The following is a 16,011-nucleotide window of genomic DNA, read 5'->3' as shown; positions in this document are numbered from 1 at the left end:
TTTCCGCCAAATTAAAAAGAAAGCAAAAATTATTTTTGGTACCATTCAATATCATAATTATTAATTTTGGTCCAATTGAATTTTTTTTTTATCAATTTTGGTCCCATTGAAATTTTTTTATCAATTTTTGTCTCACTTAAATGAAAATTTATCAATTTTGGTCCAATGTTGGTTGACTGGGACTGAACACGGCCGTGTTAGCTTAAACACGACCGTGTTAGATGAGTCAGAAGGATGATTGGACGTCTCAGACAGCCAACATGGCCGTGTTGATTACTCAGCACTGAACATGGCCGTGTTCATGCCCCTGTTCACGGCCATGTTCTGAACACGGTCGCGTTCCTGCCTGTGTTCATGTCCGTGTTCTCAACACAACCATATTTCTGCCCATGTTCACGACACTGTTTGTAACACTCCCAGTTGGCTCATACTGGACATGCTACCGCCACACTGCATCATAAGGTCGTCATCTCCTACTTTGGGCCCCACAATACAGTGTTAAGGCTAAAATTAATCATAAAAGCGCATTATTATATAACATAATCTGATTTATAAATATTTACAAAACACACCCCTTAACAAGAGGTTTTTCTGGTTAAAAATTTACATATAATACAATAGACGTAAGTTCACTCACTCAGCCTGTCTTTCTATATCCCGAGACGTCCCCTGTCTCGGATGTGCCATGCATACCTGAAACAAATATTTTCTTAAAAGCAGTCTAGAATTAAATCCATTTTAAGAACTAACATGAAATATGCCATATCATACCTTTTTAAAATAAAGTCTAATTCCCGTCAATCCTAAAATACGTGTCATGCCATGCCAATAGTGAAATGATGCAAGAAAGATATCAAACTCGACAACAATGCAAATGCAGATATATATACATCCGCCGAAGTGAGCAGCCGGAATAACCTCGGCTCCATAATAATAGGCTCACTGCATCTGTCTAAGTGAGCAGCCGGAATACCCTCGGCCTCGCAATAACAAGCTCACTAGACCATCATCAATAAATAGCCGGAAAATCTTCGGCTCAAGGAAGGACCTGATAAACCCATAATAATATATCGGTCATCCGGTCACTCCCATATACCCACTATACAACTCCCACAATCAATATATGGATAGCCGAACGTTGTCGCCATTAACCACAAGACGCCCCATAGTTTATGATAGCTAAGATAGGACCCCCACTGACTAGCCCTATCCCTTGTAATGTAGTAGAATCCGTGCAACCTGGAATCACCTAAGGGAAATCCGGAAATTCTACTTCTCCTCGCGTGCCCTAACGGGATCACGTTTGGAGTTTGGCATATGATCTTAAACTACCGGTAGACCTCACTAGTGATCAGTCCAATGAGTGGAACAACACCTAACACGAATGATTAGACCAAATACGTCTCAACTACAATAGGTCTAATCCCTGAATGACCGTGCGACTAAGTCAACCAGTTGTCCGACTACTATCGTCCATTATCGCCAAAGTGTTACGTTACATCGGGGTCGAATATCCTAACCCCAGATGATGCCCTCGCCTAGCACTACCGCACACGACGACTAAACGATAGATCCATAAGACATATCCGATAAACCGTGCAATATGTGTGCAGCATGTTAAATAAGTGAATTTATTGAAAATGGCTGGTGAGGACAGCTCACCTATCCTCCTTTTCATAAATTCACCCACACGATCAAACACGTATATCAAATGTCGTAAACCGTGAAGTCACCCACATGCATACGCACATATATATATATAAATACATACATGCACTGACAAAATGATTCACGTAATATCACATTAACATATTAATTAGAATCACATGCAACATGCATACCTAATTTCTTAAAATTAGATTTAATTTCTTACTACTTACCTCTTATCAACACTCCTTAGTTTTTGCAATCTTATCCGAATCTCCTCCAACTTACACCTGTCTCATTATTTACTCAAATCAGTTGAGTTATATGCTTATTCATAGGAGCTACCTGCATATTCAAAAGCTAATTTCTATAATTAGCTCGTTGGGTTTCAAACTTTTATATTTAGTAGACTACGATATTCTAGCTATAAAACTCTTATACCTCATAATATTTATATCGCCCGATTATTAAATAAAAATACTTAAAGATATGAATAAACAGGCAGGTGCAATACACTGCCGTTTTCAATTCGACTCGGATCGATACGAAATTCACAGAATATAATGCTAGGACTACGAATATGCTATTAGCTAAAGAACTTAGTCGATTAAATAGTCAAATAGCCGGTTATGAATTTTTGAAAAATTTCTAATTTAATATCCTCAATATCTAAATTCATATTAAAATCCATAATTAAATTCTACGTATAACAAGGAATACAATACCGAAGTCGGAATCAAAATATGACATGTAAATCTTTTTCTTTTTTCCTTTCATTTTCTTTCTTTCTTTTCTTCTTCTTTCCCTGCGTTTCTTCTGCTTCCTTCCTTCACAGGTAAGATTGATTTATATATATAATTATATTATTATTATTATTATTATATTATTATTAATAAAAGTTATTATTAATATTATTATCATCGTCCATCCATATCATCATTATCATCACTTATTATTATTATATTATTATATATATTATAATTTATATTTATCTTTATCAATATTTATCCTTTTAACAGTCTTTTTAATCATAATCAATGTATAAAATAGAAATAAAATTTATTCCAAAATATTAATTTATTGATCCCAAAATATTGTAAAAATATTTATTTGCTATAATAATATTATTTTTTACACTCTAAAATCGAGGCATACACTGATTTCAACACAATCATATTTTAGGCATGTTCAGGATCATGTTTTCAATATAGTCATATTATAGGTCATATTCATTAGTATTATTTTCACTTCTTTGTTAAAATTATTTGATATATATTTATAATTCAACAAAAATATTTTGTACAATTATTTTTAAAATATTAAAAATTGATTATTTTTTATATTATAAAATAATTATAAAAGAATTATAAAAATAATAATATATTAATATATATTTTAATATTCATAATTATATATATTTTTCAAAATTTATAGTAAAAATTTAAAAATATTATTTTAAATTAATTGTTTTATATTTTATATTTCTAAAATTATAAAGTAAATTTATTTTAAATTTTTTAAAAATTATGAAAAATATACTTCCACCGTCCGCCTCTAAGGGTGACATTTACCTTATGCGTCATTGTATGTAATATTAAAAATATATTTATATTTGTATAATATTTTGTACAAACGTCCTTTTATTAGTATTATAAGACATTAATGGAAGTATTTTTGTATTTTTATATTAATTTGTACTACGTTTTTATATAATAGTTAATATTAAAAAATCAATACGCAAAAAGTAAACGCGACCCTTATAACCAGATGTAGGTAGTATATAATTATGATTCTTAAAAAAATATATAAATATTTTATTATTTTTATAATTGTTTACAATTATTTCATAATATAGGAAATAATTAATTTTTAATATTTTAAAGCTAATTGTACAAAATACTTTTGTTTAATTATAAATATATATCAAATAATTTTAACAAAGAAGTGAAATACTAATCAATATGATATACAATACGACTATATTGAAAACATGATCCTGAATATGGCCTAGAACATGACCGTGTTGAGAATAGTGTCGTGAACATGAGCAGGAACATGACTATGTTGAGAACACGGGCATGAACACGGCTAGGAACATGGCCGTGAACAGGGGCATGAACATGGCCATGTTCAGTGTTGAGTAATCAACACAGCCGTGTTGGCTATCTGGGACGTTCAATCACCCTTTTGACTCATCCAACACGATCGTGTTCAAGTCAGCATGGCCGTATCAGTCCCAGGCAACCATCATAAGACTAAAGTTGATAAATTTTCATTTGAGTGAGACCAAAATTTATAAAAAAAAATTCAATGGGACCAAAACTCTTAAAAAGACAAACAAATTCAAGTGCGCTCGCCCCTGATTCGACGAGCCATCTCGGCACTATGGTCACACGCTCAACATACATTACACTTAAAAATTCATAGGTAATCAACAAACAAATTGAAATCTAACTAAAAAAATCACAACGTAATTTAAACATATATTTTCAAACAATTATGTTCCTAGAAGTAAGAATTAAAAAAATACAATAAGATTATACAAATTCATATCCAAATCAGATATGCTCTTTCAATTGGAATTTGATCATTAGCTTAGGTGGGTGCTATTTTTACAAATATTTGTTTGAACTGTTCAATTAGCTTTCTCATTTAGTTAGAGATTTATGTTTATCACTTAGAAGAAATACCGGCGAACGAATAAATATATAGCTATTGCAAATGAAAATTAAGTGGGTAAATAAATATGAATGTGGGTGAGAGAAAGTGTGAGCGTGAAGTGAAAATTAAAATAAATTAGTAGGAAAAATTCCGCTCAAAATTATTATATTTTAAATTTTTTTGTGTTTTTATTATATTTTGGTTTTTTTTTTTAATAGATAAAGAGATTTAATTGATAATAATTTATAGTATTTATTATTTCTAATAGTATATTGTTAATAAAAATAATTGACTATATTTTAAGTTAATTTTGATATATAAATTTGATATTTATTCTTCAATTCGATTTTATATATTAAGTGTATACATAAATATTATAAACTTTATTATTTTAGTTATTCAAATAAAACGTAATTTATTATTGTTTTTAAATTTATATATAAAAATCATATATTTTAAACCCCACAAAAAATATATAGTTTTTGGGACCGTATTCAAAATATAATTTGTGATTCGTTTTGAGACAATTTTTTTTTTTTAAAAAGATATGTATATATATATATTTCGAGACATTCAAAATTTCAAAATATTTTATGTGATTTATTTCAAGACAATTCAACATATTTCGCAACAAATACAATTCTCAAAACATAGTGTGTGACTCGGTTCAAGACAATTCACACTCTCAGAGTATTTTTCATAACTTATTTCGAGACAACTCATACTCTCAAAGTATTTTTCATGACTTAATTCGAGACAATTCAAACTCTCGGAATATTTTTCATAACTTATTTTGAGATAATTTCTACCATCAAAATTTATTTTGTGACTCATTTTGAGATAACCTTTACTCTCGGATTATTTTTACGACACATTTCGAGACAATTCGTATCAGTAGCGGATGGAGTATTAGATAAGGTAGGTCAATTGACCCAAAAAAAAAAAAAAGAAAAAAAAAGAAAAGAAAAACCTTAAAAATAATACTAATTATTACTAAAATTATAATTATACTATTAAATCAATTTATTAATTTTATATTTATATTACAAATTAATGGAGTTATTTCCACGTATCTATCAAAATAAAAATAAAGATAATACTCAATTATCACTAAAATTATATATTTACCCCTAATTTAAATTATTCCTTTAATATTTATTTTTCATCTTCTTCCTCTTTTATTCTAATTTTCAGTCAGAGATTCGCCCAACTTCACATACGCGATTTAATTTTATGTGCTCTTCACCTCTTTCGTTCTTGAATCTCCACTTGCATCCTAATTTACATCAATACCTTCGATAGGTAATTAATTTTATTTATTATTTTAGAATGAATTGGAGGTCATTTGGTTGATGTCCGTTGTCTATTAGAGTTTTTTTAATAGTATGTGGAATTTTTTGTATCATATTTTTTTTTTAGAGTTTTAATCTTTTAGAGTTTATATTTCCAAATGATCCATTTTTATGTAAAATCTCTAAGCCTTTATTGCTTAAATGTCCTAATATCTTATGCGACAAATCACTATTCTCACTAACATAATTTATTGTGTTTACAGGCATATTAATTGGTTCAGCACAAGTAATATACAAATTATTATGTTTTACGGCTTTAAACACAACTAAAGATCCCTTAGTAATTTTTATAAAATTATTTTCACATTTTCCCTCTAATTTAAATCTGATAAAGCAGCATAAGATAACAGATTATTAGATAAACCAGGAACATGCCTCACATTGTTTAATTTTAAAATAAAACCAGTGTTAGATTTTAAATTTACACTACTAATTCCAAGCACATTAGAAACACTATTATCAGTCACGGAAACATTGCAATTTTCTAAAGTTTTGTATCCACAAAAAATCGATTTTAAAGGAGTTATATGGTAAGTGCATCCATAATCAATAAGTCATTCATTCATACATACATTGTTCACATTAAAACAATCGACAGTAACAGTAAACACACCACCACAATTTTGATCAAGTAATGTCATATTGGCTAACTCATTAACATGTTGGCTACCATTATTATTATTGTTTTTAGTGTTATTATTCTTTTTCTTACGACACTCACATATAAAATGGTTAGAATCACCACAATTATGACATATTTTACCCCATTTATTTGGAGTTCTAGATCTATTATTTTCTCTACTTTTAGATCTATGTTTATTATTATTATTCTGGTTTTTATTATTATTATTTCAAGAATTACTTTTCTTATTTGATCTAAAAGGAGATCTACCTCTAGCATACATGATTTCACCCTCACTAGAGTTATGAATTTGTAAATCTAATTCTTTAAATTTTAACCCATTAATAACTACATCTAATGTCACATTATCACACCCATATTTAATAGCATATTTAACATCCATGTATGAGTTAGGTGTGACATTTAACAACACTATAACACTGTAATCATCAATATTTTTATCACCCGTAAGTTTTATATCTTGTATTATTTTTGAAAAATTTTCCAGATTTTCATCCATTTATTTTGACAAATCAAGTTTAAAACTTAAATTTTTTTTTTTTCTAACAAATACAACCTACTAAGAAGTAAAGTTTGAGTGTATAGTTAATCTAATTTTCTCCATAATGCCATAGCAAATTCTTTTTTACCAACTTTTCTAATTACATGATCTGGTAAGTTAAGTATTACAATAGACTAAGTCATTTCATCTAACTCATTCTTCCTCTCTAGAGGAACTTGAGCTACATGATTCGGCTCAATTACTTTAATTATTCTTTGAGTGACTAAAATACTTCTTATTTTTTGTTTCCAAATTAAAAAATTCATTTTTCCATCAAAAGGCTGAATACTAAAATCAGAGTGACCAGCCATTTTGCTGTTTTAATAAAAACAGAAAGTTTGAAAAACAAAACTCGTTTATCAAAAATTGAAACGGTTTTGTAACAAACTTGTCAAAGTCGACTCAAACTTAACCAAACTACAAAGATTTGTAGCTATTAAGTTTAAAAATACACAAATCGCACTCGACCGAGGCTAAAAAGCACAGATCAAGTGAAATTTAGGCCGTTCTAGACATATCTACAAGGAAAAGAATCGAAACACTTAAAAATAGTTCGATTCAACTAGATCCTTTGTAGATCTAACGATTTACAACAAAAAAAACCTCAAAACCATAAAGAAAACTCGATTTCGAAAACAAAAATACACCAAAAAGCTCTGATACCACTTGTTATTAAAAATATGAACGAAACAAAGATTTTATTAACGAAATCGACTGAAAAATATACAACTAGTTTTAGTTTTTAAAGATTCAACCCCAATTCAACTTGAAAAATACAAAATCGACACAAACACCCCAAAAAGCAACTAACACAAACAAAACTGGCCCGAAACCCACAACACACAAAGAAAAATAAAGTAGACAGCTAAGAACAGTGGCCGTAAACAAAGAACCACATAAACCAAATGCTAAACTCTTGAATCGAATTTCTTGCAGCTCGAAACAAAATAGGGAAACGGAAAGCACCACGTTTTCTCTACAAAACAGGAGAAAATGGCTCGTCATAAGTCGCCGAAGGTCGCCAGAGGTCACAGGAGGTTGGTATCGAAGAGAGATGACAGAGGAGAGCTAGAGAGCTATATAGAGAGAGAGTAAGGGTTGAATAATGAGAAATGGTGCCCTCTCTCTCATCTATTTATATGTAGGTTATAAAAAAAATGAACGGCCAAGATCTCAACCCTAGATCAGACGGTTGAGATCAAGTCTCGCATAATGGGACATGGATCCTCATAGACGAATTGGGTCGACGGGTCTCGGGTAGGAGTAGAATGCGGACTAGGTAAGTGGGTCATGGGCGTTGTGGGTCAGGGCCCAAGATTAAATTTGACTGCATTTTTTTGTATGTAATGCTTTATTTTGGGATGGATCCATTGGACTAAAAAATCAAACAATCTTTTCCAAATGCTAAGCAGAGCACCAAATGATGTACTTATATTATATATATGTTTATAAATTAGTTTTGTAATTTATTTTAAATGTATTATTATATTTTTAACTTTTAAAATTTTGTATTTAAAAATGATATTAATATTAAATATATTTTATTTATTTAAATTTAAAATATTCCTATTATATACTTATATAACATACATGGGTGCCTTTGTTTTTGTGTTTGTTTTGTAAAATAATTTGAAATAATATCTTTATTAAATGAAATATAAAAAAATTTGTAGCTAATATAAATATAATGAATGTGTATAATATATTAATTTTTTAAAAAAACATGTGTATAATTTTTGGCAAAAAATAACAATCCCCGGTCATTTTGCAAAAATAATTTTATATATATATATATATATATGGTAACAATCAAATAGTAAAATACTAGGATGAAATACAAAATTAATACACTCTTAAATTTTCAAAATTTCCAAATTACCCTTTTCTACGACCCTGTTTGTCCCTTACAAGATACAACAGAAGTAAGCATCGATACAAAGTATAAAACAATGTCGTAAAAAAGTAGGAAGTAGTGGTACGAGGTAAACTCGTCATTGTGATATTATGGTTCAATCAGATCTTTGTCTAGTATGACTTTATCTTTCTAAATTTAATTTATAGATTGTTATGTTCAATCAGAACTTATCCAAAACATAGTCAAAGAGCAGCTGCAAAAGGATATCACGGCATAAAAGTAAATAATAATAATAAAACAAGACAAAGTATAAAAGAGCAATATATTACAGAAAATCATAGCTCATGACAGCAATCAACCAAAGCTATGAACACTTAGAATTATCTAGACACGATTTGCAGAAGAAACAAGTTCAAAATCAAGACACAAAAATGAACACAACAAACTGCTTAGTATCCAACCATATGAGCATCGATCATCAGCCATTATTGAAAGATCCATCTTCGACTCGGATCGATTTGCGACGAGACGTATGGGATCAGCGCAACCTTAACGCAGACAAACAAACGATAAAACATTTGTCTGTCTAAGAGCGGAATTAGTAAGCCCCCCGATCCATGGCATCCCGGTTGGCATCTCCGAGCGCCGCATCCTTGAGATATTTGTCGGCAAGCTGCACCCTCTTCACGTTCTCCTGCTCCTGGACCAGCATGTGCCCGTATTCGAGCAACTTCGCTAGAGTCATCTTGGGTTGTTCGAATGTCGGAGGACCTTCCCTTGAGTTCACAAGCTTCTTCCCGATCGACTCCACTCCCACTCCACTAATCCATCCCCGAACTTCGTCGTCGTACACTCTCGCCCTCAAAGCACCGAAGAAATCTACAGGAAAAAACACCATCGTATCAAGAAAATTTGTAAATTTAGTCTCAAAAAGTCCATTTTTTGCGAGGTATAAGACCAAAATGCGGAAAGTAACTAATCGATTAAAAACACCGAAGAAATCTATATGAAAAAACGATGGTATAATGGAAAATTGCGAATTTAGTCCTGTATGACTAACTATAATTATATTTAATTTTTTTGCAACGTATAAGACCAGATGAGTAATTAGGAGTGAAAAAAAAAAGTTAATAATCGAGAAACTTTCGATTGGATGTTATGGCTATCCTTACCGATGGATTGGCCGGGGAAGGTGTCGACAAGTACGACGATGTCGTCGTCGGCCACACCGTCGGTGCGGAAAATACCCTTGCAGACGCCGATACGGTCCTCGCGAGTGGGCGCCCAATAGAACTTCTCCATACGGCCGTCACGGATGAGGGGCGCGTACAAGGTGGAGAAGTCGTTTCCGGTGACGATGATGGGGACGCGGGGGTTGTCCTCCTTGTTGTACATGCCCGGCAGCTGCACGTTCGTCGGGTTGTCCGCGATGTTCATAAGGGTCGCGTTAACCATCTGGTTGTTCACTGTGTACTGCGTCGTCCCGCCCATCCGCCCAGCACCCGCGTCCAGATCGTTGATGAATAGGCAGCACATCTTCCCCTTCTTGATCCTGTCCGCCGCCTCACGGTACCGTTGCCGGATCAATTTCGCCGGCTCCCCCGCGTTCCCGCTCTCCAATTCTCCGGCGCTCATCATGATCGGGCTGTCGCGAGAAAAACGACGACGAAATAAAATTTTTTTCCTGTTTTAATATTTATTTTTCATTCAAAACATCACATTCTGACTCACTTGATTCCCATTTTCGCGAAGACAAGCTCGCATTGGAACGACTTTCCTTGTCCTTTGCCTCCCCAAACTCCCAAGATTAGCGGAACCTAAGGTTACACGTTGTTTTTGCACAAAATTAAGTATCGAGACAACCTCGGATTTCATTCAACTAAGGTAACGCTCGAGAAAGACTCGCTCGAACCTTGATGTTAGGCAAGGACATGAAGTTCTTGGTTATGTGGACGACGAGCTTGTCCATGAACGCCGGGGCGATGTACAATCCGTCCAGGGTGTTGTCGTATTCGTACCTAGAAAAACACCAACGGCGCATATATATATATATATATACCATTCTCGTATCGAAAATTTAAGACAATCTTAAAACGAGACAGGGGAAGACGACGATTACTGGCGAAGTCCTTGGCTAAGGTACTCGTAAGAGCTGAGGACGGCGTCGTGTGTTCCCATACCGGACGGAGCTTGAAAAAGAGCATCGACAAGACCCTTCCCTCGGGCAATGTCTTGTTGGTCGTCCGAAATATCGGTAACGAGACCCTTCCACCTGTCCGTATCGGTTTGTTTCTTCTCGTCGTATTCTTTCGCGGCCATGACCTTGAAGCTGCCCGAAGACATCTTCGGCAGGTATCCTCCGGAGGTTATTTTCTTCAAGCTTCCCCCCAAAAACGACGAGCTCGGGACTGCAGCTCCCGCCCCGGCTCCATTCAAATTCAGCTGCATTCAAAATCATTACAACCTAGTGAGTTATAGCAACATACCGTTTACGAACGAGCTCGAATTTTTAACCTCAGTATATAAAATTAACAATATTTTCGAACACTTCACGTAAGGTCGATAAATCATTACTAACCTAATAAGCTCTAACAACATACTGTTTATGAACGAGTTCAGACTTTTAACCTCAATATATAAAATTAACAAATATTTTCCAACACCTCATAAAAAGATCGATAAATCATTACAACCTAGTCAGTTCTAACAAAGTGCTGTTCACCGACAAGCTCGAACTTTTAATCTCAATATATACTATTAACAATATTTTCGAACATCCCACAAAAGATCGACCGCGACAAATCATATATATAGCGCGGATGTATGTATACGGTGTTTATGTAAGAATTCGCACCGGTGCGGCGGCTCCGACGGTGGAAACGGCGGTGGCGGCGGCCATTGGCGGCGGCGGTGGTGGCTGTAAAGTAAGTAATAAGATGGATGGTTTGGCGATGGTTGTGGAGAGTGTTGTTCGAAGGATGGACTTATAGTAAGAGGACTAATTTTGGATGGGTCTTAGGTTGTACGATGTCCACACATCCAAGATTTCCGACCTGCCACGTGGCGGCCTGTGGATGCATGACAATTGGTGAAGAAGGGAGAAAATGTTAATCTTTTGTGAGAGGTTGGAATTGTAGCTGAAATCTTCGCCACTTAAAATTCTGTAATTTCATTCACCACATACGTGATTTTAAGAACCAACTGTTCTGCTGGAGAGTATTATCGGCTCAATTATTTCATTTTAATTTTTGTTTTTTTTAAATTTTATTTTGGATAATTCTTTGTCTGGATTTTTAATGGTTCAGGTTTGAGAAAAGTATGTGGGATTGTCGTGGCTTGGATTTCTCGTGTGTGTTTTTTTCTGAGTGCATTATTGTGGTGGTATTCGTAAGCCTCTTATTGTATTTATCATTGTATTTTAATTTTTAAGTAATATATATATGTGTAATAATGTAAGTAAGATTTGTACAACAATTGTGACAAGGGACTGTAGGAGAAATACATTACTTCCTCTATTGCGGATGTTTGTATTTTTTTTTACCCCCACACACGGATCCGATCGAGATTTTTTCAACCGCAAGCACAGACACATCCGTCTGCTGCATTTTTTGAAAAAAAATATATTTTTTTTCCTCACAGAACATTTTGTCGTACATTATTTTAGCATCAAATACAAACCAAATTTTTCTCACACTCATAAATAAAACATATCCAAATAATAGAATTTGAACCTCTATTCTGGATGTTTATGTCAATTTCATTTGATAGAGCCTAAAAGTAACAATATTTTAATATAAAACTAAAATTGGTGAAAATTAAAATGGAATATTACTATAATTTTATTAAAGAATTCGCAGAAGAGTAATTGAACAAATTAAAAAAAAAATCACAAATAACTTACTATTTATTAAAATAGAAATAGTAAAATTATGAATGAATAATACTTTTTACTATATAGATAAATTATCCCGAATGGAGCGAATATTTATTATTGTATTAGTGATACTTGTAAACATGAGTGTGACCGACTTTAATGGATTGAATTATCTGATTAATTTTTATTTGGTTATGGTTTGAAATTAATTTAAAGTAGGATATTCATTTGAATTTTTATTTGAAAAATATTTTAATGCGATTTTTCGTGAGAACAAATAAATTTTTATTGGATATTGTACCAAATAAATAGTATTGATTTTTATTTTGATTTTAAATGGTAAAAAAAACTGTTAGAAATTTTTTGGAAAAATAATGGCATTGGGTTATTGATCATCAAAATATGGAGCCTATATATAGGCAATACAAAATAGACTCGATAAACTCAAATCTAAATAATCTAATCTATTGATAAAATCAAATCTAAATATAAATATATTGAATCTAAAACTGAATATCTAAAATATCTCAACATCCCCTCAAATTCAAGATGGGGCAGTAAAGACCAACTTGAGTTTATGCAAGAGTAATCGGAAGCGGCCTGGAAGAAGAGATTTGGTGAAGATATCTGTTGTCTGATCTTCAGAGGATACTAGAACGAGATGAACTACTTCATTGACAACATGTTGTCGAATGAAGTGACAGTCAAGCTCAATATGCTTGGTGCGCTCGTGGAAGGTATCACTATGGGCCATCTTCATAGCACAATGACTATCACAGTGAAGAGCCGTAGAAGATGACTGAGGGGCACCAAGATCAGTGAGTAGCCGTCGAAGCCATAAAAGTTCTGAAGTAGAGTCAGCAAGAGCACGATACTCTGACTCGGTACTCGAGCGAGAAACTAAGTTTGTTTATTGCTGCATCAAGAAATGAGAGAATCACCTAGGAAGAAGTAGAAACCATTGGTCGAGCGACGATTGGTGGGATTACCAACCCAATCAGCATAAGAGTAACCGTTGAAAATTAAGGATGAGTTAGAGGAGAAGTATAAGCCATGCAGAAGAGTACCTTTCACATAACGAAGAATATGTAAGACGGAAGAGTGGTGAGAGGTCCTCGGAGCTGCCATGAACTGACTCACAATATGGACTGCATGAGCGATATCTAGTCGAGTGACAGTCAAATAGATCAAGTTCCCAACGAACTGACGGTAAAGGGTAGGATCATCAAGAAGAGAGCCATCATGAGGGGTAAGTCGAACATTGTAGGCAAGTGGTATAGATGCTACCTGACAGTCTGTGAGACCAGCTCGAGCAAGAAGATCGGGGGCATACTTAGCCAGGGACAGAAATAAACCATCGGGAGAATCAGAGACTTCAAGCCCCAAAAAATAACGAAGGTGACACGGCCCGGCCGCGTATAATTATAACCAACATAATTTTCTTACCCACAAAGTTCAATAGAACAAATGGACAAAGAATATGTATAAAAGAAAAGAGAAAGAAGAAGAAAGATAGTGCAGAGAATGTGAATTAGTATGGGTGATAACCAACCACGAGAATAAGTCTCGGACCTGAAATCAATCCACAGGTAAAACACAAACAATAGGCTAAATCCCACTGCAACAGATTGGAAGCCACGAACCGATGGAATCACTCCAAAGACCCGATTTGAGATTCTAAATGAGAGGAAATCACTTCATAACACTAGAAAATATAAAAGTGAAATTCAATTCAAGTTGTAAAAAAAGGTCCTCATTACAATGATAGGCAAGGACCTTATATAGAAGTCCTTGAGGAAAATAAAAGGCAACAAATAATAAAGGAAACAAACCAAAAGGTAAGTCTAACTATAAGGAAATAAATAATTAGGGAAGTTTTAGATATGGAATTATACTATATTGAAACTTATAATAAAAGGAAATAAGTGATGATTCCCTTTATATACTTCCATGATTAGTGATTTTCTCCATAAGCGATGATTCCCTTGATATACTTCCATGATTAGTGATTCTCTCCATAAGTGAGGATTCCCTTGATATACTTCCATGATTAGAGATTCTCTCCATAAGTGAGGATTCCCTTGCTATACTTCCATGATTAGTGATTATCTCCATAAGTGATGGTTCCCTTGATAACCTTCCATGATTAGCGATTCTCTTGATCTTTCAATTGGGATTCTTGCGGGTCCCATTGAAGGAGCGTCAGGTGAGGGCTAAGTGGTCTCCAAGCATCATCCTTAAATTGATTCTCCATGAAAAATCGTCTGATCAATGCAGTGATGGATTTTTGAAACTGACGAGCTCGGCTTCGAGTGATGGGTCCCACGGGCATTTGAATGCTTGAAGATTTGACGTCCTCGTCATTCCCTCCTTCTTGAAAAGCTTTCTTGTTCTCCCGAACAAGATATTCATCCGCTGCATCAAAAGGGCTTAAGTTAGAAACATTAAAAGTAGCATAGACTTGGTACTCACCTGGGAGTTCAAGTTTGTAAGCATTATCATTAATGCGTTCCAACACTCGAAGAGGCCCATCGCCATGGGGAGTAAGTTTTGACTTTTGCAATTCTGAAAATCTTTCCTTCCTTAAGTGTAGCCAAAACCAATCTCCTATCTCGAATACAACTTTCTTGTGCCCACGGTTAGCTTGTTTTGCGTAATTGTCAGCTGGCTTTCGTAGGTCATCCCGAACTTGAGAATGAAGTTGTGGGACAAATTCAGCCCTTTTTCTGCCATCAAAACAAACGTGCTCATTGTGTGGCAATGGCATAAGATCAAGAGGATTTAATGGGTTAAAACCGAAAACAACCTCAAATGGAGAACAAGTTGTAGAGCTATGAATCATACGATTATATGCATATTTAGCATGAGCTAAACATTCTTCCCAACTCTTCAAATTCTCATTAACTAAGGCACGTAACAAGCTTCCCACAGTTTGATTAACAACTTCGGTTTGACCATCAGTTTGTGGGTGGTGTGATGTGGAAAACATTAATTGTGTACCTAATTTAGCCCAAAGTGTTTTCCAAAAATAACTTAGAAGTCGAGAATCCCTATCAAAAACAATGGATCTTGGAACACCATGCAATCTAAGAACCTCTTTGAAAAATAATGAAGCAAACATGGTTAGCATCAGTGGTTTTTGTGCATGGAATAAAATGTGCTATTTTTGAAAAGTGATCAACCACAACAAATATTGAATTTTTAGCAGACCTACTCCTAGGCAAACCTAATATGAAATCTATAGAAATATCAACCCAAGGGGATTCAAGAATAGGTAGGGGAGTATACAAACCGCGTGGATGAACAGTAGACTTCAACGAGAGGCACGTTGTACACCGACGAATTGCACCTTCAGCTTCGGGAGGACGTACATAATGTTGCCATGCTTGCAGAGCCCGCACTAAGGAGTACAATTCCTTATCGTAGGTTGAGTAATTC

The 16,011-nt window shown here is 33.8% G+C and overlaps 1 protein-coding gene across 1 annotated transcript; it reads right to left on the bottom strand.

Annotated features, from left to right (window-relative positions):
* Positions 1-9,007: 9,007 nt before the first annotated feature.
* Positions 9,008-11,717, bottom strand: LOC127243797 (ribulose bisphosphate carboxylase/oxygenase activase, chloroplastic-like). The gene is made up of 6 exons (XM_051263961.1): positions 11,554-11,717; positions 10,819-11,141; positions 10,612-10,717; positions 10,431-10,516; positions 9,872-10,344; positions 9,008-9,578 (listed from the first exon to the last, which is right to left on the bottom strand). Exons 1-6 carry the CDS (start codon positions 11,596-11,598, stop codon positions 9,298-9,300), a joined length of 1,314 nt encoding a protein of 437 aa, XP_051119918.1. The 5' UTR covers positions 11,599-11,717; the 3' UTR covers positions 9,008-9,297.
* Between the last annotated feature and the right edge of the window lie 4,294 nt (positions 11,718-16,011).

This window comes from Andrographis paniculata, unplaced genomic scaffold (assembly GCF_009805555.1).
Source record: "Andrographis paniculata isolate CXL003 unplaced genomic scaffold, ASM980555v1 Contig98END, whole genome shotgun sequence".
Classification (NCBI taxonomy): Eukaryota; Viridiplantae; Streptophyta; class Magnoliopsida; order Lamiales; family Acanthaceae; genus Andrographis; species Andrographis paniculata.
This window is presented reverse-complemented; position numbering and strand designations above follow the sequence as displayed.